The following is a 27,163-nucleotide window of genomic DNA, read 5'->3' as shown; positions in this document are numbered from 1 at the left end:
TAAATTACTCAAGATATCAGCTGCTAACTCGATACTCAGAGCAATCTACCATTGACTTACCCTTTCAACTCTGCAAATCGCACCAGCATTTGAGCATAGCTTTCAGTTTTGCAATGTTTTGCCAAAGGAAACCTGGCGAACACTTTAGAGTAGATGTCCAGGAGTTTGGAGAGAAATGTGGAGTCTGAACAAGGGTCTCCTCTCTTCTCAAGGCTTTTCAGGAAGATCTGACAACCTTCAGGAGTGTTTGTGCTGATGAGCTGATTGATGTCAGTGGTTTCTATGGAAGAAAGAAGACATCTGAAGAAAGGAGTGCACTGAAACAAAAAGTTCCTTGAGCAAACCCAAAGTCATACAATGGCTTTGTCTGGAGAACAGACTAATATTGTATTTGTCATACCAAATTTTGGGTGAACTACTCCTTTAAACATTTAATATCTTAATAAAAAATTACCTTCCATTCTAGCAGTTTCTTTCCTTTCTGCTCTGTGTAGAAGTGCTGTGATGGTGTTACCCTGTTCAATGTCTTCCCTCAGATGGTCTGGACTAATCATGGGTGGCTGCATAAAGGAAGACACTGTAAGGGCTTGAAATAAAACGAGTGCTATGATGCACTAGTGAGTTTATGTCTATTGTAAGGTCAGATGACTCTTATACCTTAAGGTTCAATAAGCTGTAGGAGTCTCCATCTGGAGTCCCCTTCTTTGAGAAACACATCGGGAATGCGGAGCGGACACTTGAACCACTTGTTTGCCTGTAGAAAATCAAACATTAAGGCTTTATAAAGAACAAGGACATTTGAAACAGGGTCATATGACAGTACATAGGCCTATTGTGTTTATTAAATAAACACTCTGATTGATATTAATAAATAAACTGTCTGATTGAGGTTATTTGATCTAACTGTGATTATTACAGACAACCATGACTATTGCGCTCTTTTAGAAGGCACAAGGGGAAGTCATATATCTATATTATAAATAATATTAATTGGTCACATTTTATATTAGGTGTCCTTAACTACAATGTACTTACAACAAATTGCTGTTCATATTGCATTGCAAAACACTTTTGTTGCGATTGAGGAGGGATACGGGTAAGGTTAGGACAGGTTTGCTGGTATGGGTAGGTTTAAGGGTGGGTTAAAATGTAAGGGAAGGTCAACAGTGTAATTATAGATGTATTTACAGAAATTAATTACAACTGTAATTACATGCAGGGATTTTTAAGTACAATGTAAAAACATGCATGTACACTTAGTTCATTGTATCAAATGATTAATTTAAATGTTAGTAGTTAAAGACACCTAACATAAAGTGAGACCTAATAATTCTTCAAAATATTTGTATTATTTAAATAATATTAAAAATATATTACCATTGTTATACCATTATACAATAGTACTTTTAAAATGCAGGGTTTGTTTTTTTTTTTATCTAAAATGCATCTATAAACTCCCACCAAACTGTCATTCTTCAGGTCGGATAAAACTCTGTATAAATATAGAAAAATGTAATCCCAGAAGTACATAACTGGATTATAGTAATAATCAAATTAGCAATATTTGCTTTTGGTCATATACCAGCCACCCTTACACAGATTCACATTTCTCACCTGGAGAAACTGTAGGTAACAGGAGCTTCCGCTTTCTGAACATCGTCAGAGTCATTGCTCTCGTTTTCAGGGATAGAGAGAGGCACCATGGGCACTCTTTCTGCCTGTAGGAATGAACAGAAATAAGTACATTACACAATTCCTCTTTCAAATGTTGTTTGCTGTTGTTCTCACACCTTACCATGGCCATTCTTCTTTGTTGTGAGCCTGTTCTCCATACAGGCATGTTCTCATCTTGTGGACTGAACTTCTGATCACTCCTGAAATTCAGAACGTTTAACATCATCAATTTCTTGACGGTAAATAAATAATTCTGTCATGTGAAATAGGGATGTTACGGTGAAGACATTTCGATAACACGCAATCACGTGTACATAGACCTGTAATTTGTGGGCATCAGGGAGCCCCTATCAATATGCGGGGTATTGAAATCGCCTTTTAATGTGCGGTTTTTTTCCCGTTTAAATTCGCAATCACATGTAGGCTACTCTGTGTGTAGGGAGTGTACATTTTACAAGATAAGATATTTGTCAATGACGGTCAGGATCTAATGCACACCAAATCCGTCCTGTAAGTCATCTCTCCTCACTATCTTCACGTGATCAGTAAAATCTGACTCCTGAGCAGAGCAGACGCTTTCAGTTTATAATTATAGCGTCTGTTGTCCAACTGAACTAAATGGTTTATCTCTACAAAAGCAAAACAACAGTGAAATGACTGATTTCTTTTTGTTTTAAAAGGTAACTCTCGCCAAATTGCAACCTAGGCTATTTTTGTTAATCTACCCGAGTCAAACATTTGTGTATAATTAGAATGGAAACGGCACTTTTAAGATTGACCGTATTTTCGTTTTCGGTCAAAATGCCTTTTGAATGGGAGTGCTAGGGGCACGACTATGATAGCATCAAAATCGCTACTCTCCTCATGTGACGTTGCATTCGGAGATCAACTACTTTTGACTGACAAAATTCCAGCCACTGGATACACTAACTGATAAAGTGAGTCGCACAAAACCTTTCTTTTTAGTAAACTCTGTGAACACGAACAATGTGGTCAATGCTCGAGTTCATGTATAGAGCCCCGGGTGATACTTCAAGCAAAGTTTCATGTTGTGTCGAGCCTTCTTAGTGTTTTAAAAATGGTGATTTTGATGCTATCATAGTTGTGCCCCATGCACTCCCATTCAAAAGGCATTTTGACCGAAAACAAAAATACGGCCATTCTAATTATGCTTTTACACAAATGTTTGACTCGGGTAGATTAACAAAAAAATCCTAGGTTGCGATTTAGCAAGAGTTACCCTGTAATATATTTTAAAATGTAATTTATTCCTGTGATTAAAGCTGAATTTTCAGCATCATTAGGCCCCGATCACACCTAACGCGTTTTTCAGGTTCGAAAACACGAGGCACACAGCACTGCCCCATCACACAGAACGAGCAGTGCGTTTTTTATGTTGCTAGGCAACCACTGAAACAGCTGTCCTGTCAGTCAAGTAAAAGTCAAATCAGCCTTATTTTAACTTTATTTACTTTCTGTTAACATTGTGGTAGTTACGGTTCGTGAAGTCGTTAAGCTCCTGGTAACCCGTGAGAGCACCACAAGTTTATCCTCCATCATTGCACTCTCCGGGCGTTCAAGCAACTGTAGCTTTCGTCACTAAAACGGAAGGCCCAGCTCTCCATTCATTCGATTGGACAGTGGAAAAAAAACGCGATGACGTCAGGCGCTTTTTCCGCTCGGAGTTGTTGTTTTTTCAACTGCAAAAACGCGAGGCGCAGCAGGCGCATAAACAGCACGCAGAACGCTCACTGCCATAGGAAAACAATTGAAAAAAGGCGCCTCTCACTGCAAAAAACGCATCAGGTGTGATCGGGGCCTTACTCCATTCTTCAGTGTCACATGATCCTTCAGAAATCATTCTAATATGATGATTTGATGCTCAAGAAACATTTCTGATTATTATCAATGTTGAAAACAGTTGTACTGCTTAATTTTTTTCAGGATTCTTTGATGAATAGGAAGCAAACAAAACAGCATTTATTTAAAATAGAAATCTTTTGTAACATTATAAATGTCTTTACTTTTAATTTTGATATATTTAATGTATCCTTGCTAAATAAAATAATAAATTTCTTAACTTTTTTAAATTATATATGGCATTGTAAGGAGATGACACTTTCTGAACAATATGTGCACTTTTTTGCCTTTTAATTAGAGATGCACCGATTACAATTTTCTGGGCCGATTCCGATTTCCGATTTTTCATTAAGTTTGACCTGCCGATACCGATTTTAGCCGATTCCGATTTCATTTTTTCTGACCACTTTACAGCACACACAAATATTTATTTTATATCTTTTCTGTAATAGAACATTTTACAATTTGCATAGTACATATTTTTTTGAACAGATAAATGCTATAAATCAGAACTATATAAATTACTCCAGGTGTGGGTAATTCACACACATCTAAAGTGCAGTGTTATGGAAGAACCATTTCCTTTTCACATTCAATATCCAATCATTTTTTTATACATGTATTTAGCAAACTAAACGTCTGTATGAAAACAGGGAATGACGATAAAATAATATATAAATAAAAAATTAAATAAATATAGCCTTGCAGTATAAAGATATTTCTCAAAGCACACACACAGGCCTATTGCAATCACTTGTACAAACTGAATAATAAAACAAGTTTAAATGGGTACATTTTCTATAAATATTGTTCTTCGTTTTCTTTTCTGACATAGCCTACTCCAGTTCTTGTTAAAACACGCACATTCTGTGCATTTTGGGCACTTTTTTGTGAAACCCTATTTAGGCTATTTTGTCCATCAAAAGTGTGCTTTCCCTTTAATTGAGCGTGAGCAGTGCAGCAAATAGACTCGGCGCTGAAAAACGCGCTTCACTGCTCGCGCTGCTCGCGCTCCCGTTGTGATTAACATGCACGACGAAAAAAAAATACGCGCTTGCGGTCTGAACAGACGTAATTCACGAGGTTTCCTACATGTGTGTTCCGCGTGCACGTGTGATGCTGATGTTGCGCGATGTTAATCATGCGGCGCCCGAGTGCATTTGACCGGCATAAAATCGGTATTTGTCAGACTGACCGGCCGATCACGTGAAAATCGGCCAATTCCGGTCACCAGCCGATCAATCGGTGCATCTCTACTTTTAATAATATATATCAATAAATCTAAATGTTTATAAAAAAAAAAATCATTGTGATATTTACTATGTTGCTTAATTTGATATGGCCATCTCATAAACATGGTTCGTACAGATAATGTAAAATGAAATTCCAGGACTTAAGGACTTTTCAAGCATTTCAGCGAAATAAACCTAAAATTCTCGGGACAGCAGCATGTGTCCAAATTTTAATCTTAACCGTTCTATTTCATCAGATACGATCTGTAAACAGGGCTTTAAGTGTAAAATACCGAACTTGTCCTTTAACCACTGAAAGGATACTATAGCTTTCCTTATTCAAACTGATATCACTTTTCTTTTTTTTTTTTACATTAATATATGATTAATTTCTCTCCTGAAGAATGAAAGCTGTATCATATACTTGGATATTTATATGAGCAATATCATGCTCATAGCTATGCAAAATAGCTCTACATCTATATCAGATGAGCTGCAACGTTAATTTTGCGTGAACAGATTGTTTTATCAATAAAATTAAACACTGCTTGAATTATTGAAAGACAAAATATGTGAAATTACTTTAAGTACCTTTTCATATACATGCATATATATATATATAGCTGTTTTCCAGGACTTAAATTTCAAAAACTCAAATTCAAGTACTTCAAGGATAAGTGATATAAACGTGTCATACCCCTGGGGAAAAGTGCTGCTGGCCTGCAGGTCACATGTTCCATCTGATGTTCTGGAGCTGCTTCTCACAGAATCTTGAGCATTGTCGTGTGCAGATACTAGAGAGATTTCACAAGTCATTTAAAAAGACAAGCATGATTCATTCATTCATAGAAAGCAAAAGCATGCATTACATAGAGCAGTATAATAGAAACAACTGCTTACAGCAAATCTTCACAAATCAATGAATAGTTAAGGGCAATTCCAGCGTTATGGATGTGACATTTGAACTCATAATGACAGGTGAAATGTCTCAGAAAAAAAAAAACTTCTTACAATATTTAAATTGTAAATGCATATTCTCAGAGCACCCAATCTGGGGAATTGACAGGCAAAATGTGTTTTTCTAAAATATATTTAAGCACCCCCCAAAAAGGAAAATATGCATGCGTTATGGATGTGACGGGAAATGACAGAGTTTTTGGTATACTGTTCGATTTCCTTTAAAGTCTGTGAACTTTTAAGTCCAATTTTTAAATAATGCTATCCACATGATGAAGGGGTCTTAGCTGAACATAAAAATATCAATGTTTAAAATATATATATTTTTATGAAGTGTATTATTAGGAAAAACCAACGTTATGGATGTGACAAAAACCCGGTGTTTGGTGTTTTAAGCCCCCAACAGCGCCTTCCAGGCAGCGAGGGGATGGGTAGGTTTAAGGTTGAGGGTAGGGTTAGCTGCCTCTAAGGAGCCATTGGGGGCATAAAACACCATCGAGCCAAAAACCCTGTTATGGATGTGACGCGTCTGAAATACATAGAATCTGTTTGGAAAATCAAAAATCAAACCATCATGGCACTTTTGTTGACGCATAATGGCTGTTTTGACATTAAGAAGACTGTCTGAAATGAAGATTCCTGATAGATGTGAGTCACTAGCAATCATGTAGCCTACGTTTTTTGTGTCTAAATGATCGTACGGTTTTCGGCCAGTTTATGGATTTTAATGCACAGTTGCGATTCAAAATCATCACATTTTATTTCGTATAAAAATGATTTGACAAAATAATTGACACGCAATATTATTAGCCTATTATTATTATTATTTTGTCAGCGTGATCGTACCGAGCCTCTAAAGGGACGTGGTGGTGGAAAAAGCACATTTCATACGGATTACACAATCAGAGAGTTGCCTATTTCTTTTCGTTTTGATCTTTCAATCTTTCTATAGATAGGCTATATTTCTGAGAGGCATACGTTGAGTTTCTGTTCAGTTATGAGACGCGCTCAAGTTCACGTGTTGCAAGTGATCACGCGTGCACCTCCATGTCTGCTATTTATGCTATTTATTTATTAAATCCAGGCAATTGGTTGATGAAACTTTGATTTAAAATTAAGATACAATTTATACAAAACGAAATTCACTTTAAAGAAAGTCTTTCTACAAAACAAAACTTTAATGAAGTGGCCAAAATCATTTCTGTCTTGAAACAGATCACAATAGTCATATGCATGATTTAATATGAAGCGTCCGTAACGGTCACGTCCGTAACGCATTATTATGGTTGTTCAGAGCAAAGTAGTGAGATGAATTGTCGATCCTAATAAGCATAAACATAATTTAGCTTTGTAAATAAAGTTTCAAGTTATTTGCATTTATAATTGTCATATTAAATAAACTAAACCTTTAAAACGTTATGGACGTGACAGTGCACTGAAGCGTCAAGACCTCTTTATTATAGCCCTTATAAATTCAACAGGCAGTGCTGTTATGACCAAATTAGTATATTTATTTCTCAGGCATGCCTCCATCTTTCTGCAAAATGCTTACTGTTAAAATAAAGTTTAAAAAGGGGGGTCTTTGATACCTTTTTTTGAAAGCATGAAATATGGCTGGTTGAAAATGTAATTTTAAGCATTGTTGCTTACCTCATATCTGGTGGATAAACAAGGCAATTTTCTTACAATTTTTGTTAAAGCACATTAATACAGTATATTACAGACCTAAATGGACAACTTAAAAAGGGTTTTGTTCTTTTGGTTAAAACTTTATTTTTTCATGGTAAAGATGACCTTTGCATGGAATTGCCCTTAACCCAAAAATGACAATTCTCTCATTCATGCACCCTTATTACAACCAGTTATTGTTATTTTCTTCTATCAAATATTTAATAATGCAGAAATGCACTATTCATATTTTTCAATGCAATTACAAACATGCTCCAAAATGGACATCATAAATGTAGCCTACACTAACCTGATATGTTCTCTTTATCTTCTTGTGAGAGGAGCTGGCGTTTGCCTAGATTCAGATTCTGCACGGCAGCCTCCAGAACGTGCCTGGGTTTAGCATTCATTTCAAAAGCCTTCTGAAGAATCAAAGTGCATTTCTTAAAGTTGCCTGGGGAGAATGAAAGAAACTTCATGACCGTGTGTTCTCAATTAGCAAACATTTAGCAAAAACAGCAAGAGGCAAAAGCTAAATATGTCTTATATTTTTACTTTTAGTCTCCTTACCTTGTAAAAGCTCAAACTGAGCATAAGCAATGTGAACAAAGGCGAAATCCTTACAGTGGGATCTCGCTATATCAAAACTAGCATGGGCATCATTTACATCTTGGATGCTGTTGGCAAAGAGAGACATTACAAATAAAATAAAACAGTTAAACCGCATAAAGCTTGCCGCAAAGCACTGGCAAAAGCATCCTAATGATTATGAATGTGTCGGGGAAAAAATAGCAAGGAGACATTTTACTTGTTTATTAATAAACCAGTGTTTTTTGAGTTAGTGTTGACAACAAAGATGAAGTTGATGTTGCTGGCTAGTAATCTGCAATATAGTGAACATGCGCCTGTAGAGAGAAATGCACCTTTCATAATCAGAGAGTATTTGTTTTCGATTCGAACTGGTTTGTTTAAAAGTAGAAATTTTACAGCTTTCTATACGCCTGTTTCTCCTGTATATCCTATTCGCCGAGTTTCGGTTCATTTGTGACGCGCTCCAGTTCTTCTTGAAGTCGAAGACGGAGCAACTTTCAACTTTCTGCTCTTAAGTTTATTCCATGTGCTGTCAAAATGCTTCATCAGATTTGTTGTATTGTCGGTAAATTATCAATTATCTTGTCGCGAATATTGCATTGCGCGCTGTTGGCATCGAGCCTGGTGAAATGTAGCTACACTTTTGATATTTTCCACACCTTTTCCATCTACTGTATGGGGGTTGGTACGCTTAAGCCTGTTTTATGCTTCTGCGTCGAATCGACGGCCTACCCCCACAGACCCCTCTGCGTCGCCGCGAACCCCTCTCCAACCCCTCCGCCGTAGCTCGACGTGCACCTCCAAAAAATTGTGGCGACGCAAACCGCAAGGGCTGTGATTGGTCAGATTATACATCATTTCCGGAGTGTAGCTTTCCCTGTCTTCGTGCACTGGTCGTACAGACCACCTTTGCTGACGTCTTCTTTTTCTTCTGCGATTAAACATTTGCAATAAAATCATGTTGTTGTTCAACGTCGATTAGCTCCAGCTGCAACAAAACTCTCTCTCTTTCGCTCGCCATTGTCGGAAATTAAAAAGCGGAACCGGCGCACGGAACAAAACAAACTAGCAAAGAGATTCGCGCCCCACACACCCCCCTAGCGTTCTGGCGGTGAAATGCACCGCGATGCAACGCAACCCGACGCAGAACCATAAAACTGCCACGACGTCGTAGGAGTGACGGCGTAGCTACGCCGTGGAGTTGACGCAGATGCATAATGAGGCCTTAAGTCGCTTACACACTACAGTCTCACGTGTGAGTCACGTCTCTGGGCATAACCAGCGTAAACTAGTGTTTTTCCTCCACAGCCAATCATGCTACATGCTTATTGGCTCACTGACGTTGACAAGATTAACCCCTTAGGTACCGAACGACAAGACATTTGTTGATACTCGATGGTATAGAGGCAATTCGGTCAGTGCCAAAAAAGTATCGAACTCGATTAGGCATGGGCATTCGATAAAATTTTTTTAGTCGATCGACGGGAGAATTAACGATCGACTATCGATTAATCATTAATATTTTTATATTAAAATTCATTATTTATTTAACTTTTTATACATTAAAAATGCAATGAAAATGCAGTGAAAATACAAAAATACTGCGTGATTTTCCTCGATGAGATCTTTATTACAAGAAGATCAACTTGTGGCAATTAAACTGGACATTCGGTTAGGCTAAACTTGAAGATATATGCGCTGCGGTAAAGCAGTGGAACCTGCAGCTCGAGCCGGCGTTTTTAAACAGAGACCCTCGTTTGTTACAAAATAATAAAGAAAAAAGAAAAAAAGATTCATGTTTAACAATAACTTCACCAAAAACATAATAATACTTAGATCTGACAGGTTTTGTCAAAATGTACTCAAAACCATCCAAGGCACGGAGTCGAGAAAGAGGGTGAGAGAGATTAGCCTACCTAACAATTAATTAGGCTACTTAAATGGTAAGGGGCGTGACATTTCATTCACCAATCACAATTTACTGGACCAGCCAACCAATCAGAGCACATTGTACTTCTCGGAAGGAGGGGCTTCATAGAGACAGGAACTAAACTTAGCGTTACTGACAGACTAGAGCTGTGTCTGAAACCGCTCACTCGTTCACTCATTCACTAATCCCTACATAGTGAATGGCAGTTGAGTGCACTACATCAGCAAAGAGTGAACGAAAATGAGTGAGCGAATTCGGACGCTGACATAAATATCACGCGCCGAGAGGTCGGACAATTTCGTCATAAACATTACCTACCCATCTTTAATATTTCCTTTTTTGGCTGCATGAATTGTATGTAACAATTGTATGTATGTATTTTTCACGTTTATTGCGTTATTTGATTAAAAAAAAAGATAATAAAAACACTTGCTTGTCATATTTATTTACTTTTTACATTTATATGTGAAAATAAAAGAGAACAAAACACTACACAACACATTTGTTTATTCAAATATAGATATAACGGTATATATATATAAATAAATAACCAGGCGTCTGGTCTTATAAATGATTGTTTTCTATCTCGCGTGCGCCGTTGCCATGGTGACATTGTTGTTTATTTTTCATTCGCGCTCTATCGCCTTATCGTGTTGGATTGTGGGAAATACTGTCTCAGCAAGTGTACATCGGATGTACACTCGAATTCAGAGAGGATTATGGGTAAAAGTAGTGAACGAATGTAGGGAATGATGTCGTTCACTCAGAATTCGGACACCACTACAAAATTGCCGACACCCTAAATAGTGCACTATATAGTGGATAGGGAGCGATTTCAGACACAGACTGGGAAGAGACGAGCTGCAACAATGAGCACATTTACATACACACCAATACGATGATAATTACCAAAAATCAATTTATTGAAATAACCCCATTTACCAGTTTACATGCAAATCAATGTTTTTTTTAATAGTCTTGTATGCGTTTTACTTGCAATGCATACAAGACCGTATAAAAAATAAATAAAAAAACAGGTTATTCCCTGGTGGTGACGTCAAAACGTAAGCATTCATGCATTACACTCAGAACGCAGATTAAGGCGTTTACATGCCAGGCAAAACTCTAGCCATGTCGATCGGTTTATTCTTAAGCTACACCAATAAAGGAAAATGGTTTAATTTTATGTGTAATCGGTTTAAGAACGTGCATGTAAACGCAGTCATTAAAAAATATGTGGAAAATAATGTGTTATTTCAACATTCAAGCATGAAAACCTTTTCTAGTAGACCCCAAAAACAAATTCAGGACTTTATAACAAGGCATAGTATGTCCTAGAAACAGCGATCATTATGCACATCACTTCCATAATGAGGAAAAGGATGCTATAAATAATTTTAAATCAGAGTGAAACAGGCGATGGAACTTGAGCGACTTACGCTTTTAACTCTGCAAATCTGACCAGCATCTTGGCATAGCTCTCATTCTGACTGTACTTCCCCAACGGCATGCTGGAAAACACACGCGTGTAGCAGTCGATGAGCTTCGTGAGAAGGCTGGGATCCGTTTGAGGATTGCCTTTCTTCTCCAGATTGGTCAGAAATGTCCGGCAGGTCTGAGGTGAGTTTGAACTGATGGCCTGGTTGATGTAATCTGTGTCATCTGAATGGAAGAAAAGCTGTAAATGTTCTGGTCTGGTTGATTACAACCCAGAATTCCTGTTTTGATCAATGATTTTATGATTACTACTGGATTAAGATTGTTAATAAACATTTTAGAAATTGCTCTCAGAAAGATTAAACATTTTAGCACAGAGCATAATTACAAACATTTATACTGGAACTAGAGGAATGTCCTTAACTTTATTAAAGGGATAGTTCACCCAAAAATGAAAAGTCTGTCATCATTTACTCGCCTTCATGTGGTTCCAAATCCAAACCTTTTAGACTTTTCATCTTCAGAACACAAATGACAAATCTGAGAGAAATCCTCCATTGACAGCTACGCAACTACCACTTTGACGGTTCAAAAAGATCATAAGGAGATCGTAAAGCTAATCCATATGAATTGAGCGGTTTAGTCCAAATTTTCTAAAGATACTTGATCGCTTTATATGATGAACAGATTTAATTTGGCTTTTATTCACATATAAACATTCATCAACGCACACATCAGTTGTGGTAAACAGAAGCTCAAGCATGTTTCTGGCATTGGTTTTAATTCGCTTTAGGGCTAAGAGTGTCCGCTCGACAGAAGCCGTGGACACAGGGACAGTCACCGCAACACATGACGATGTGTACAGCTGCCCCATGCTCTCACAAAGATTTTTGAAGGAAATCAGTAAGATCAACGGGACTTTTGCCTTTAAAATCAGACATGGCATACATTATGGCGCTTTTCCACTGCATGGTACGGTACGGCTCGGTTCGGTACGGCCCGCTTTGGCGCTTTTCCACTGCATGGTACGGTACGGCTCACTTATAGCGCATTTCCACTGCATGGTACGGTACGGCTCGCTTCGGCTCGCTTTAAATGGTACCACCTCTGTTGAGGTTCCAAGCGTACCGTACCGATACTAAAATGTGACGTGAAAACACTGCAGATCACTGATTGGTCAGACAGAATCATCACTACCAGCGTCATTGTATTTACGACACGAGACACTAAACCCGCTAGATTTAAATAGCCAGTAGACAACAGCCAACACTGTAGCGCCTGTTTTAAAAGTATTTGCTTAAAAAAAAAAAAAAAAAAAAAAAAAAAAAAATGAGTATAAACTTCAAAAAAGAAATGGCTGAATCGTGGTCAGTGGACGAGGTGCAGACATTCCTCTCGTTGGTTGCCGAGGAGCGGAGGGGGAAACACGGAATGAAAAATTCGCATTTAATATGATGATGTCATGGCAGTAGAGACGGCAACTATAACGATCAGTCCCACCCACTTTGAAGCGGTACTACTGCAGTGGAAAAGCAACCGAGCTAAAGCGAACCGAACCGTGCCGTACTGAGTCGAGTCGTACCACGCAGTGGAAAAGCGAAGCGAGCCGAACCGTTCCGCGCCGAGTCGAACCATACCGAGCCGTACCATGCAGTGGAAAAGCGCCATTACAGTCAGTTAATTCTGTTTTTACCCGGGACAGATCGAATAGTGATCCGTGCCTCTGCTTTAAGCTGGACAAGCGATTTTTTTTTCGGTAGGTTTGAACCTGCTGGGGGTCGAGGAGGGAGTGAAACATTAATTTGTGTGTTGAAAAACTATTAAATCTACATGAATATATTTTAGTTTATGCAGTTCGCTAGAGATGCGGTTAGCTAGCTCTGAATACTAGTAATAGTACACACTCTGACCATCCAATCACATGATGTGAAAATGCTGACGTTATTGTACGCCTGCTAGATGGCCCCAGTGCAGTCAAAGCGAAATCTGATTGGCTGATTAAATCTGATTGATTATCTGATTGGTTAAAGCAACAGTTTAATTGCCAGTCATGGAAGAAAATATATTAACCCCTTAACAGTCACCGTACTGTATACGGTACGCCTAAGTTTACGTCACTATATTACAATTAAATCCTAATTTAATCATGACAAACTATATATTGTTGGAAAGGTCTAAGACTCCTTAATGGATATTTCAGCACTGTTTTTTGTTACAATTTATGCAGGAACAGTAATAGATGAATTTATGACAAGAGCGCACCTCAAAAAATCGACATCATAACAGGCGTTTCTGGCGTTTGTCACAAAAAGTCCACGCACACACTTTTAATAATTGAAACTTTGGTTTTCATGCTAAAAGTTCATAATAAAATATTTAATCTAGGCTAGTATTTGTCAATAAAAAAATATAAAATAATATTTTCTTCTAAAAAGTATAACATATATATTATCCTCTAAAATATTATATTATATTTTTTTATCGCCTTTTTTTATTACATTACGTATTTTAGTAGTTATCATAAATTAGGTATCATTTGAAAGCTTACGATCTCAGAATTCATCCTGTGAAAACTGTTTTGAAATTGGACATTGTGTTACCATAGAAACGGTACTCTAAATTATTTTATCAGGCTCCTCCCCTTTTGGGCATAATTATGTTTCATAATTTATGATAAAAATATTTTCTAATCTTGACAAAACACATATTGTCAGAAAGGTCTGAGTCTCAAGGTTCCATATTTAGTGACAGAAGTGATATTTGGACATAAATTTATTAATTTGTTATGTTAGAATGCATACAGTTAAATTCAATGGAATTCAATGACACCCGGTGGCTATTTTCGGTAATACGCCTAAACAAAATCTCATGGGAACTTCAATTTTTGTGATATCAACTTCAAATTTGGAACACAACTTGGTTAGATATATGGCTTTCATTTTATAGTAATTTTTTGGTAAAACATATTTTGTAAAATATATATTTTATATAAAAGAAAAATATGAAATAAATTATATTTGATTTAATGTAAATTTAAACTTCCATAACTTTTTCATACTTTAATTTTTTTAAGTGCTTTTGAAGATTCTGATAGTGTTTAGGCCAGCAGAGAAGGCCTAGCTGGCCCTGACAGCCCACCACTGCCAAGAAACAATGAGGTTTGTTCTCGCGCATCACGTAGGTTCGGTTGAGCTTCTGTTTATGTTCGCTTATCAATGTTTATGTGTGAATAAAAGACTCAATTCAATCTGTTCATCATATTAAGCGGTCGAGACTCTTCAGAAAATTCGGACTGCTCAATTCATATTATGGACTAGTTTTACTTTTGTCTTTTTGAAGCGTCAAGTGGTAATTGTGTAGCTGTCAAAGGAGGGACAGAAATCTCTCAGATTTCTTTAAAGGTGTCATTTAATGGTACATGCACTTTTACAAGTTGATTGTACTGAAATGTGTGTTGGCAGTGCCTGTACACAACCATCATAAAATGATAAAAATCCATCCAGTGTTTTTTTTTTTAATCTCCTTATATGTTTGACCCTCTCTGAAATCAAGCCGTTCGATTTTGTGACGTCACAAAATCGACGCCCCTCCCACGATTGTGATTGACAGCAGCGTTTCAACACAGACCCGCCCTCGCTCGTGAGCGTGCTCTCCGTCATCATAGTGCATTGATATGCTGGAGAAGAATGGCGTCTAAGCGATTGTGGCGTTCTGTTCTTGGCTGTAATAAGGAACACAGCAGTCATTTTGATGTTTTGATGGAATATTCCCAAAGCATTGATGCGGGGATTCCCCACGATCAACTTCCATGCTTTCATGTTTGTGTGAATCATTTCACACCAGACAGCTTTACAAACGAGGGTCAGTAAAGCTGGTTTTGCTAAGAAGCTGTTCCTGAAAAAAGGATCAGTACCAACTATTCGTGTTCCTGCTGCACCTCCAGAAGAAGAAGTGAGTGTAACGTTTTATTAACCTTTATATTAATATTTATATTAATCTTTGCAACTCCTTGCTGCACGCTTCACGATGAATGCGGCTATTTTTACACTCAGGGTACATTACGGCATGTTTTCTATGTATGACGTTCTCAATATAATTCATAATCCCACGTTTAGAATGAACACCGCGTTATGGTTATTGTGTTAGAAACGGTGTGCGCACAGAACAGAGGGGCGGGGTGAGCAAAGCTCATTATCATTTAAAGACACATGCACTTAAACGGCGTGCTGAAAACAGAGCTGTTTTTTACCAGGTAAAATTAGTGTTTTCTTACAATACTAATGAGAATTTTTAATTAAAGTATATTACAAACTTTTAATTTATACCCTAAAGAATCATATTAGCTTGTACAAAAATGGCATTATATGACCCCTTTAAAATATCTTAATTTGTGTTCTGAAGATGAACGAAAGTCTTACGGGTTTGAAACGACACGAGGGTGAGAAAATGATGACAGAACTTTAATTTTTGGCTGAACTATCCCTTTAATGTCCAGAACATTTCTAGAGGAAGTCCCAAATTTGATATTCCCTGATAGAGCAAGGTTTAAAGTGTGCGTACCCTGAAAATAGCAAATTCATTACCCAAATATTAAATCTATTAGCCTACCATCTTTGAATAATCTCTTCATCTTGGCCAGCCGTTGACACAACATGGCAATCTGCATCTGTCGCTCAGTGCTCTCTTCTTCATCCATCTCTGCACACTACACAACACAACCACCAATTACACCACAATACACACACCACTTACACCACAATACACACAACAATTACTGTACTGCATTGACATCTGTGGAAAATGACACCATGCTTCAGTCTATATATGCATGAATATGTCTCTCCACAAATAAAAGCTTATTTTACTGTTTACATAACCTTAACTATAAAAACGTTGACATTTTTTTATTCATAATGAAATAATTACTTTAGTGTTTTTAAAAAGGGGAAGTCTCCGCAACAGGATCCCCCAAAAACATTTACGTTTAATTTAATTCAAATTAGCCGACCATTTTACTTACTATACTTGCATGCAGCTATGTATGCATATTACAAAACACAAACATAAACACAACACAATTACTGTACTGCATTGACATCTTTGGAAATATTCACCATGCTTCAGTCTATGTCTTTATGCCCGTAACGTTATCTATCTGTCATTTTAAAGATGTCTCATCCAACCTTTGATTCATAATGGATCTTAAAGTATTCAAAGTGAACAAAGCCTAAATGTCTTCCAAATGTTAGGTCTCTTTCAAAGGCCAGGCTTTGCGAAAATAACATTTCAAGTTTGTTTTGATGATGATGACGATGATGATGATGATGATGAACCAAAACTACAGGAGTAAAGTCTGAGGGCCTACCAGCATCTGAGCTAGTTTTTATCCTAGACCTTAATTTTATCAGTCTCATGACTTGACATAATTATTTTTGTCTGAAGAACAGCTCCACCGTGTCGGGTGATTAGCAGCTATCCGGCTAATCTCACTTTACAACAGAACACTCCTCGTTGACAATCGTGCATTATTTATTAAATTAATGACAATCAACATCTTGACGCACTACGTCGCACTGTTTGCATTTTGGACGATGTTAAAGGGTATTTTTAAAGCAGTACACTTACCCTGAGACGGAGAAAGGAGGAAAATCTGACGGTGTAATCGAGTAATTGTTTTGTTCAACAACCGTTTCAAAATTCGCCACTTCCCCAAAGCGCGCTCCTGTTGGTCAGTTTGTATTCCACGTGATCATTTTACAGCCTGATGGGCGGGGCTTCCCTGCCACGTCACACTTTCATTCTGCGCGCGCTCTGGTGAAGATTTTGGAGAGCAGAAAATGTCTACAAACAAGCGTTTCATATGCAGTAATAGAATATATCCAGTAATATATGCACTGGAACGTTTTTAGACTGCTAGTTAAACGCTCATGGGACTTTTGTACAAGCTTTTTCGTTGTAGATGTAAAGAGAATTTATATAAAACCATGAAGAAACTAAATATAGATTTACAATATGTGGAATTGATATAATGATAGGCTCTATTTCAATGACAATTTGATGTGAAAAAAGATAAAGCACGTTTTATTCAAATATTATTCTGTTCAGTTCCACATGCAATCAAATGATCTGAACCATTTCGTAAGTAACATTTTATTCTTTGCTTTTGCTTTCTTAAACACTGACAAATAAAAGCTTATTTTATTGTTTAAATAACTGAAACCATACAAACTTGGTAAAATGTTGTTCTTAATAAAAAATGTTTCTATACTATATATATATATATATATATATTCACCATGAAATCAAAATGACCAATTCTTATTATTTTTATAATATTGCAGTATTTATTACAAATTATTTATCCATGCACATCATATTTCATTATTATTATTAATTTCAAATTCATGTGCCCTCATAATCTTTAATCAAAATAACTTCTCCCTCTTGCAGCATCTCTTCTCTGATGATGTGTTTACTGGCGTGAGGGCGGGGCAACCTGTCACTCACATGAGATCCACCAATAGCAAACCACAACCATCCAACCAATTCTCCATGGACAAAATCAAGTCCCGCCCTACATTTGTTCCTGTTCCAGATGCGGTTTCACATATATTGACAAGCCTTAAAGGAGCTACGAAAAATATAGTTAAAAAAAACATGTAATGACCCCTTTAATGTCTCCGGCAAGTCAGGTAAATTCTAGATATAGTACATGTTTTGTACAAAAAGAAGACAACAAACACTACAGCACTTTGATGGTTTATTTATTGTAATTTAGGAGGTGAAACTTTTCTAAATGCTGTAAAACAAAAACACCCTCATACACACATTATCCTCACAATTGCTGGAATAAATAAATTAAAAAGCAAAACGAGTTCCTCAACTCTTTACTTTAGAGGGGAATGGTTGAAATACATTTTCCAAGCACCTCGTATTACAGGAGAAATGTGTAAACACAAATGTAATGAGCATTTAATTATTTAATAATACAGTAAGAGAAGCAAGATCTTGCAATATTTGTACAAGATCAAGGGTAGGCAGAAGCCTTACACAACACTTAAATACAACAAGGTATGTTTAGGAATGACAGTGCTGTTTTATTAATCATATGTGTAATGAAGACTGCTAAATGCAACATTTTACAGTGAAACATCAATCTAAGCATTAAAATCTTAATCTATCGGCTGGCCTTGCTTGGGTCCTTCCAGCATACGCAGAGTTTCATCCCACTGTGAAAACTGTTTTGATAAAAGAATCATCTGTGAAAAGGTTAAGGACACTAAGGCATTCATGCGAAAGAATTCATGTTCAAAAATGAGCTTATTGTGTGTTTTTTTGGCTGCAGGGACTTTTGAACACATGGCAAGCAGGCAAATATAATTGAGGAGGAGTCTTTTTTTCACATTCACGTCAAGTAAGGATACCATTTTGTTGTATTCTTCAAACAGCCTTTTCACTTCAGCAGACAATTCTTCATTCTGGTCCTGTGGAAGTCAATCACAGATCATATATGTTTGTATAGGAAGGAGAATCAGCATGATTCACAACATGTTCTCATTTAGTGAAGGTCAAACCTACATGCTAAAATACATGTAAAATCCAAGTTTTACACAAAGAAAACCCTACTCCACTCCACATGCAAATGTGCATAAGAGACCAGAGGTGTAAAAAGTATTGGAGTAATAGTACTTCACTACTATAATTATCATTGGTTACACTTTATTTGGTAACACTTTATTTTACAGTGTCCTTGTTACATATGTTACATGTACTAACCATAGTAATAACATTAAATTATGCATATAGATGCAACTAACCCTCAACCAATCCCAATCCTAACCCTGAGTAAGTACATGTAGTTAATTATTATTACACAGTACTTCAATATATAATTACACTGTAACAACGTCAACTTAAAATAGTTTTAAGGTGTCCTTGTTACAGTGTAATTATATATTTTAGTACTGTGTAATAATAATTAACTACATGTACTTACTGTAGGGTTAGGATTGGGATTGGTTGAGGGTTAGTAAAATTAAGTTTTGGGTGAACTATCCTTTTCAGACACAGACTTTGACTTATCGTAATGTGTTTTTATGATAACCATCACTGTAGATGGATGCACTTGAGAGTGAACACGGTTCTTGATTAGTCTTGACTATTAGTCTGAAAATCACTATCAAATGTCAAACCACTGTAAAATCATCTTCTGAAAATATTCAGGTAACAAGTTTAAGGATATCGGTTTAATATTACACACGTCCAGTTAAGTATAATAATAGAGGACATACTATGCTCTTTTCATTTTTGATTATGTTTTTGAAGTGTACTAGAATATGTTTTCATGCTTTGATGTTCAAAATGTCAGCAACGCTCCGTTTAGTTCCAGTCTCTATGAAGCCCCTCCTTCTGAAAAGCACAGTGTGCTCTGATTGGTCGACTGGAGCAGTGTGTTGTGATTGGTCAACCACTTCGAGTGTGTTTGGGAAATGTCTCGTCCCTTACCATAACCGCCAGTTTCAACCAAGGGGCAACATTCTGATCTGAAAAATGAAGCCTACCCGGAAGTGCGAAAAACTGCAATACATCGAAAATCCGCTAGGGGAAGGTCCCAAAAGGGAGCAAATGTCCATAGCCCCCATGTTAAAATGTCTGTTTTCACAGCATAAAATCATGTTTTTACAGGTTGGTCCCATGGACTTTTATTGGATTTTTCGATAGGTTCCGAGTGCCTGACAACGGCGAGGGTAGTGAATTTTTTTCTAACTCGTTAGTTTAGATAGTATTTAGATATAAAATGTATGACAATAAGGGCGTGGTTAACTTTGATTGACAGCTTGATTGACAGCTGAAAGGCAGAATGACAACATAAGAAGCGCCATTTTTTAATACAGTTGACATATAATACTACTGTTTCTGTATCATGAAATGTAGTTTTAAGAGTTTTTCAGGCGAGAATGTAGTTGTTTAAAGCTCAAATCTGTGGTTTATTTATAAAGATTTATGAAAATTGTATCCAGTTGTGAGATCCAGCGATGACCGGGCGCTCGGCGCGATGTACCCCGCCTGGAGCAGCCTTTCATCGGCTAGACGTTTTGAGGTTTGCCGCTGACTCTGGCGTCTCTGTAGTGGTTAAACATGAGATATAATTCGTCTTGTCTATATCTAACGGGCGATTTTTGGTCTCGTGGGCAATCGTTTTGGCTGAGGGGAAGTTTCATAACTTTATAAGCTATATTTAACTTGTACCGTTGTATGGTTAGACTAGATCGAGCGCATGACTTTTTATGTTTGACTGAATTGTTTGCTTTATTTGTATAGCTTATTGTAACTTTACCTTTTACTTATACTTTTATAATAGCTAATATTGATAAAACTGAAATTTAACAAAAAGAGACTGGGTTGAGTTTTGTCATTTTAAATTTTAATACAACGAAGATGATCTGTAATGTTGTTTACTGCAACATCTGTTGTTTAGTACAAATGCACATATTGCCTGGACCATATTAAAATGTTTAATATTTTTATATTATATTTAAAACGAAAAGAGGCAGGTTTGTGTTTTATATTTCGTTTTGTTATAAATAGGCAAACGTTATGTGCAGTGAATATAATCAATACGCGTTGCCTGAACCACATTTGTGTGGCTATAATGTTTAAGATTTCTTTAAATGAAAACGAAAAGAGTTAGTATGGTGTTTTATAACATATTTCGTTGCCTAAAATATACACAGAGATAACCGGAGTAGCAGAGCGAGCTGAGTGACGCGCGCTGCGTCAGAAGGTGGGCGGGGTTAGGGTTTCCCAAGATTTTCCAAGATGGCGCCGCCCATACCCCCCATAAACGGCTTCAAACCCGTTCTTCAGAAAGTCTATGGGTGACGTCACAGACGCTTTGTCCATATTTTTTACAGTCTATGGTTTCAACACACTACTAACTCAACCAGGCCCCGCCCCTTTATTCTGCGTATTAATTATTTAAAGAAGGAATATTGTGACGTGTTCGTTTCGGAAGAAAACTCAAGACTACAATGGAGGCGTTTCAGGGAGTTAAATAAACAGTGACACTGATATAGAGAAGAACTCCCGCTGGAGGGACTTTGTAACTTTGTAGAGCATTTTCATGCTCAAACAGCAACATTACACAATTTTTTTGTTGAAAATGTCAAAAGAACGTAATAGGCCTTCTTTGAATCCTTAAGTACAAGTAAGTACTTACACCTTAAAGGGTGCAGTAAGCAATTTTTGAAAAATGCTGTTGAAAAGTGGACATAGCACCAAAACACACTTGTAGCCAATCAGCAGTAAGGGGCGTGTCCACTCCTGATGGGGCAGGAGAGAGAGATCAGTGCTCAAGACAGACATTAGCAGGTAGGACCCACTGTAATATCGGAGAAGCTTTCCGGCGCTGGAGAGACTTCAGGAGCGGGCAGGCTTGAAAACGGACGCTGAACCTGATGTTGCTTTATTTCTTCTTGATACATTAGTGATGTTGGTTTTGCAGTGTTTCACAGAACTAAGATATGCTGTCTTTTGCTTGAATATACTTGTGTCATCTTTGCTTGTTTTGCATTATTATTATTATTGTAAGCCTGGAACGTCTAAACCTCCTCCACCGCCTGTTTCAAGCATCGGCTCCCAAAGTGTGTCGGAAAAGTGAGATAACATACTCTTAATAATATGTTTTTCTTTTGGTTCCCCTTTTAGTGATCACTATAACCCCTTAATCTTGTCACATGTGTAATTTATGAGTTGCTTGCACTATCGTGTTATGTAGGGATTTTCTTTTTTGGGATGGAAGGGATGACTTTATCATCGAAGGAGTAGAGGAGCTAAATAACAATTAGACATTCGACCTGAACTATCATAGTAACACACATTGCTTTCACTTATTGATGACGTCATACCCTCAGGCGGCAGGCACAGATTTCGCCATAGTCATTGCCTTGTGTTGCGTAGCGTATATGTGAATGTGGGAGCGAAGGCATCAAGATTGGGGTGTGATCCTTTTGTGTAGGGGCGAGTTTGTTTTGGTGATTTTAAATATTAACAGCGTTTACCAGAAACCGCTTACTGCACCTTTACATGTAGACTTTTAATTGAGGAACATTTTTGGAACAGAGCGACTGTACTTTAACGTGTGTACAATTTCTCAGTACTTTTTACACCCATGGGAGAGAGCACAGAGGATAACGGAGGTAGAAAAAGAAAAAAAAATGTTGTTACCTGCTGTTGAATGTGAAATTGTGACAACCGCTGCACTTTAGTGGTCAACTCTGGAACCGCTGTAAAATCAAGATGAGAAGGGGAGGAAACACAGTTTTGTTAATAATACATCCAGATAACCTCAAAATATGATAAAAGAGTTACTTAAATATTTGACAAAAAATAGCAATGGTCAGTATTTTACCTTTGATGTGGTTGCTGTCCAGAAGAGGCTGAAGATTGTGAACCTGCTCCAATAATGTGGCCTGGGAACGCAAAAACTCTTCCTCTGTAGAAATAGGAGGAGGAGATTAATACACTGCTGAAATAATTAACTCTATACTAAATCATATGGGCCTAGTTTCACAGACAGGGCTTAGATTAAGCCAGGATTAGGCCTTATAACGCTGACGTGGAAATCAGGAGAAACATTGTGCCATGAACAAACAAGTTATAGAAGGCTTTTCAATCCGCAATCACCAACATTCACCATGGATTTAATGTAGCAACGCTAACTGTAACTATGGGTTTGTAGCAGAAATGGTTGAATGTTTTTACATTATTCATTTCAGGGTTGATACAACCTTTTGAGAGTGAAATTCAAGCACTTTTAACGGATGATCACACAACTTTTTCCAGCACTTCAGAAGGTCTGCTTGTACTCCTAAAATGTTCAGTAATGGTCAACAGTGCTCTTAGTAAAGTTAGTCTGGACTCTGTAGCCCTCTTTAATTTGTGTCTGCTTGTACAATTCACATTTGTGGTACTTTACGTCCAATGTAAAATCAGGGTCCTGAAGCAAAACCAATTGGGAATCACATGGGTGAAAAAAGTGCACTAACCTGCAAGAATAAACTCCAATTTCATTGCATCTGGCACAGCAATGAAGTCTGTGAACTGAGGGTCCAAATACTTCAGCAAATCTTCAACTGATAGAAAAGATGAATTAATAAATGATGATGGAACATATTAAAATATACACAGGATTTTGATCACAAATGTTACTCTCACTTTTCTTGTGAAGGATCTTGACACGCTCTCTCTTGTTTGCTGTGTTTGCAAGAGCACTACTGATCCTTGTGAGTGATTCAGCACACTGAAGGAAGGAGAGACAGATTATAAATCCAGCAAAAGGTTAATCAGGTTATATACGAAGAGTAGGCTTGGGTATCGAGTATCGAGTATCGATTGGAACCGGGACTAGCTTTGCGATTTTCCCGGAATCGTTCAAAAGTTTAAATTTCGATTCCTAGTTTCGATTCACAGTCCGCCGACCGGAAGAAGAAACCGCTGTCTAAGTAATTTCTAGCCCTATTCTGAACTGAAGTAACAACATAATCGATTTCAAACTGCCAAATGTTAACTCGCTGACACTTTAGTTAAACATTTGTAACGTACACACGGCATGGTAAATGCGTGTACTAGCACAGGTGTAAGCTTATATTGATTGTTATGCTAAACTGCGAACCGACACATTTTATGAGACGCTGTGTGAGTTGCCTTATTAACTCACACAGCGTCTCATAAAATGTATTCAGAGCAAACAACCCTGACGTTAAACCTTAAAAACGTACATATGATGTTTTCTTATTCTTCGGTATCTTGCAAGTTGCAACCATATTCTCTCGTCCTCTGCTCGTCCGTTTGAAAACTGCACGCGATGTCGGCGAACGTAAAAAAAAAATATATATTCATGAAAACACATTTACGAGCTGCCAACTCTCACGCATTTACCGTGAGACACACGCAATTGACACTTCTCACACCACACATCCATTTTCTCACGCACAATAAAATCGTGAAGCAAAGAGGACACGGAGACCGACAGACTAGACAGAGCAGTTACTTTATGATATGCAAAAAAATCTCAGCTCTCAGATTCTGTCAATTTTATTACGAAATTCAAACAATAAATACCGTTTTGGCGCTTGTAAATGTGACGCGACAGATCCCTAGCGCACGTGAACCGATCATCTCGACTAGCAGCTAATAGTACAAAAAACACGAACACTGTTGAAAGATACAGTAGACTACAACTTACCTAACTGTATATTCCTCATATATAATATCGATCAATCAGTGTTTTTTATCAGCGTGAAGAGGTCAATAACATAGCTGGAGAACAATTATGTCATATTTACCTAAGGAAAGCCATTTAATGAACATATAGGCTGTAGCACATAGGCTAGTTGGCAAGAAAAAAAGAGCTATAGAGAGTATTTTGCTAAATATGTGTACTATATTACATATTTATTATATTTGAACTTATATCATTAAATAAAGTTGTTATTATAATTAAAAAAAACGCATTATATTTAATTTGAGTTATTTTTAACCTTAAATAATACTGCCAGCTGATAGGGCTCTCTGTATGTTTACAGCATTAGGTGAGTTGTTTTTTTCTTGAGAAAAATTAAAGCCTATCTTGAGTACCTAATATTTATCCAAATGAGTCAATATTAAATCAAATCACAATAACTGAATTGAAATGAAATAATTAAAAAGCGTAGCTTACCAGAAATTGTACCATGTAAACATTGTAACATGTTGTCACTAAACCTAATAAAATTCAGTTTAGATACTAAAATGTTAGTGACAATCACATACAATACAATACACTTATTGTGATGCAAATTTTTTTATATTTCAATTGATGGAGAAGGTCAGACTATTTCCTTCAGAAAGACCGTTGGTTAGCTAGCTCATTTAAAATGTCAAAAAAGTTGTTTAAAGTAGATTTGATATTTATATTGTAGTTGAAAACAGCCCTGTGAGAAATTCATATTAAATTTCATAAAAAGTAAAAAGTTAATATAATTAAAATTGATCTAAACTTTTTTGACCCTGCCAAAGAATCGGAATCGAGAATCGTTAGGAACCGGAATCGAAACAAGGAATCGGAATCGGAATCGTTCAAATTCAAACGATACCCGACCCTAACGAAGAGTTACAACTGGACATGTACTTTACCAACATCAAGTTTTTTAGGTAAAACCGAATAGTTTATCACTTTTGATAACATTTTGCATACATTGTTTTGTTCTGAATGGTCCTGCAGCATTACAAATTATTTTTTAAAGTATAAATATTCCATGTAATCTCGAAATTAGAATGAACTCATGAAAGACATTTCGCTATTTTGACACATTGTTTCCATCAGAACCCCGTATGCTGCATTCATTTTCATGGCAACTTTAAATGGTATTATATGTGAATGTTAAGTGAGTGGCGGTACATTAAATCTAGTCTGTGTCTTAGATCAAGGGTTTTCTATCTTTTAAATGCCAAAGACCCCCAACTATTATCATCTTTGTGTGAGGGACCCCCATCCTATTTTTTTTTTTATCAGCTAACGTTATATATTTTCATGTATAAAGACCTAATTTATACTATAAAAATGTATATTAAAAATATGTTTTAAATATTATTTGGAAGACTTGTTTTCACTATACTGTACTGTACTGTACTGGTTAGGAACTATATTATTTATTAAAATGACATTTTAAAGCATTTATTTATTATTTTAACAATTTGTTTAAATCAACTTCATTCATTTAATTTAATCTTATTTATTTCTTTTTTCATAGGTTTATTAGTGTACTTTGTCTGCTGCCACGCCCGCAAAATGAACAGCTCTCAGTAACGTTACTGCATCACAACACATACCAATGCCAGCATGCAATTTCTGACAACCAATGCACATTAAAACCGTATAATCGTCAGCAGGAATGAATGCTATTATCTCGTGCATATGATCTGTCAAATCCACAACAATAAACACAGCTGACACTCACTCACTCACACACACACACACACACACACACAGAGCGGTTAGAGGCCTTTAGGCGCGTCTGAGGCGAATCACCTTCACTGGCTTATTGTTTTTTCCTCCTCTTTCCCCATGAACGCGTTTTTCGAGAACTTGAAGACGAGCGTCCAGATCGTCCAGATTGTTTTTCCCTTCCATTTTGTTGTTTGGAACTTGGCAGCGCTTCTCTTACCCGGAAATGACGCTTCGGACAGCCTCTTCTTCTGCGCGTCACAGCGCAGTCCGCCAACACTGGTCACACCAGAGAATAGGCTTGTTCGACTTGAACCGGCGCTGCACAGACAAGACATGTTGAATGACATCATACCGCGAGAGCGAATAGAGAGTATGCTTTTGCTTTTGCTCTTGAATTGTTTTTGTTTTTCTCCTTTTGCTTTTGAATCGCTCTCGTGGTACTTTGATGTCATAAACCGTAAGCTCATGTACTTAATGGCTAACAAGGGTCTCCGTAGACCTATATGGGGAGGCTGCAGACCTGGAGCCGGTAGATCTACGCCCCTAGCAGTTTTACGCCCCTGGCAGTTTTACGCCCCTGCTGTTCCTGATGCGTCCAGTAGGGGGATATGCTGCGAAATAACACCATTAAATCGATGCTCAAAACTTACACAATAATAACCGTCCAGTTCATAGATTTTGCCCGAATTTGTGGTTTTTGTTAATTTAAATATTAAACGTTTTAGTATAAATCTGCACTGCACTATGGATTAAAAAATCTCTAGATATTAGGTTGGGCTTCACTCAGCCTATACAGAAGACTATTTGTTTTCATGAATTAAAAAA

General features: G+C 37.1%; 2 protein-coding genes and 1 long non-coding RNA gene across 4 annotated transcripts in view; all 3 read right to left on the bottom strand.

The window, feature by feature from the left end:
• ttk (ttk protein kinase) overlaps nucleotides 1-17,094 on the bottom strand; it is a 33,197-nt gene extending 16,103 nt beyond the window's left edge. For both annotated transcript variants that reach the window (XM_082150272.1, XM_082150273.1), the window contains exons 1-11: nucleotides 16,975-17,094; nucleotides 15,958-16,054; nucleotides 11,352-11,574; nucleotides 7,962-8,068; nucleotides 7,702-7,845; nucleotides 5,464-5,560; nucleotides 1,796-1,874; nucleotides 1,615-1,718; nucleotides 658-754; nucleotides 455-560; nucleotides 61-280 (exon numbers count right to left, since the gene is read on the bottom strand). In XM_082150272.1, coding sequence (XP_082006398.1) covers nucleotides 61-280; nucleotides 455-560; nucleotides 658-754; nucleotides 1,615-1,718; nucleotides 1,796-1,874; nucleotides 5,464-5,560; nucleotides 7,702-7,845; nucleotides 7,962-8,068; nucleotides 11,352-11,574; nucleotides 15,958-16,045 — 1,265 coding nt within the window. In that variant the 5' untranslated portion in view covers nucleotides 16,046-16,054; nucleotides 16,975-17,094. The remainder of the gene's footprint in view (nucleotides 1-60; nucleotides 281-454; nucleotides 561-657; nucleotides 755-1,614; nucleotides 1,719-1,795; nucleotides 1,875-5,463; nucleotides 5,561-7,701; nucleotides 7,846-7,961; nucleotides 8,069-11,351; nucleotides 11,575-15,957; nucleotides 16,055-16,974) is intronic.
• LOC309484286 lies at nucleotides 4,225-4,852 on the bottom strand. The gene is made up of 2 exons (XR_014200822.1): nucleotides 4,606-4,852; nucleotides 4,225-4,381 (listed from the first exon to the last, which is right to left on the bottom strand). It is a non-coding gene; the product is annotated as an uncharacterized lncRNA (long non-coding RNA).
• Nucleotides 17,095-18,096: 1,002 nt separating the features above from the next.
• On the bottom strand, nucleotides 18,097-26,578 carry dctn3 (dynactin 3 (p22)). Its single transcript, XM_082148778.1, has 7 exons — nucleotides 26,420-26,578; nucleotides 23,566-23,650; nucleotides 23,397-23,483; nucleotides 22,760-22,843; nucleotides 22,576-22,634; nucleotides 18,774-18,833; nucleotides 18,097-18,608 (listed from the first exon to the last, which is right to left on the bottom strand). Exons 1-7 carry the CDS (start codon nucleotides 26,519-26,521, stop codon nucleotides 18,522-18,524), a joined length of 564 nt encoding a protein of 187 aa, XP_082004904.1. The 5' UTR covers nucleotides 26,522-26,578; the 3' UTR covers nucleotides 18,097-18,521.
• Between the last annotated feature and the right edge of the window lie 585 nt (nucleotides 26,579-27,163).

The sequence above is a fragment of the Leuciscus leuciscus genome, assembly GCF_965113295.1.
Source record: "Leuciscus leuciscus genome assembly, chromosome: 20".
In the NCBI taxonomy this organism is placed as follows: domain Eukaryota; kingdom Metazoa; phylum Chordata; class Actinopteri; order Cypriniformes; family Leuciscidae; genus Leuciscus; species Leuciscus leuciscus.
Note: the sequence above shows the minus strand (reverse complement) of the source record. Positions and strands in the feature narration are given on the sequence as shown.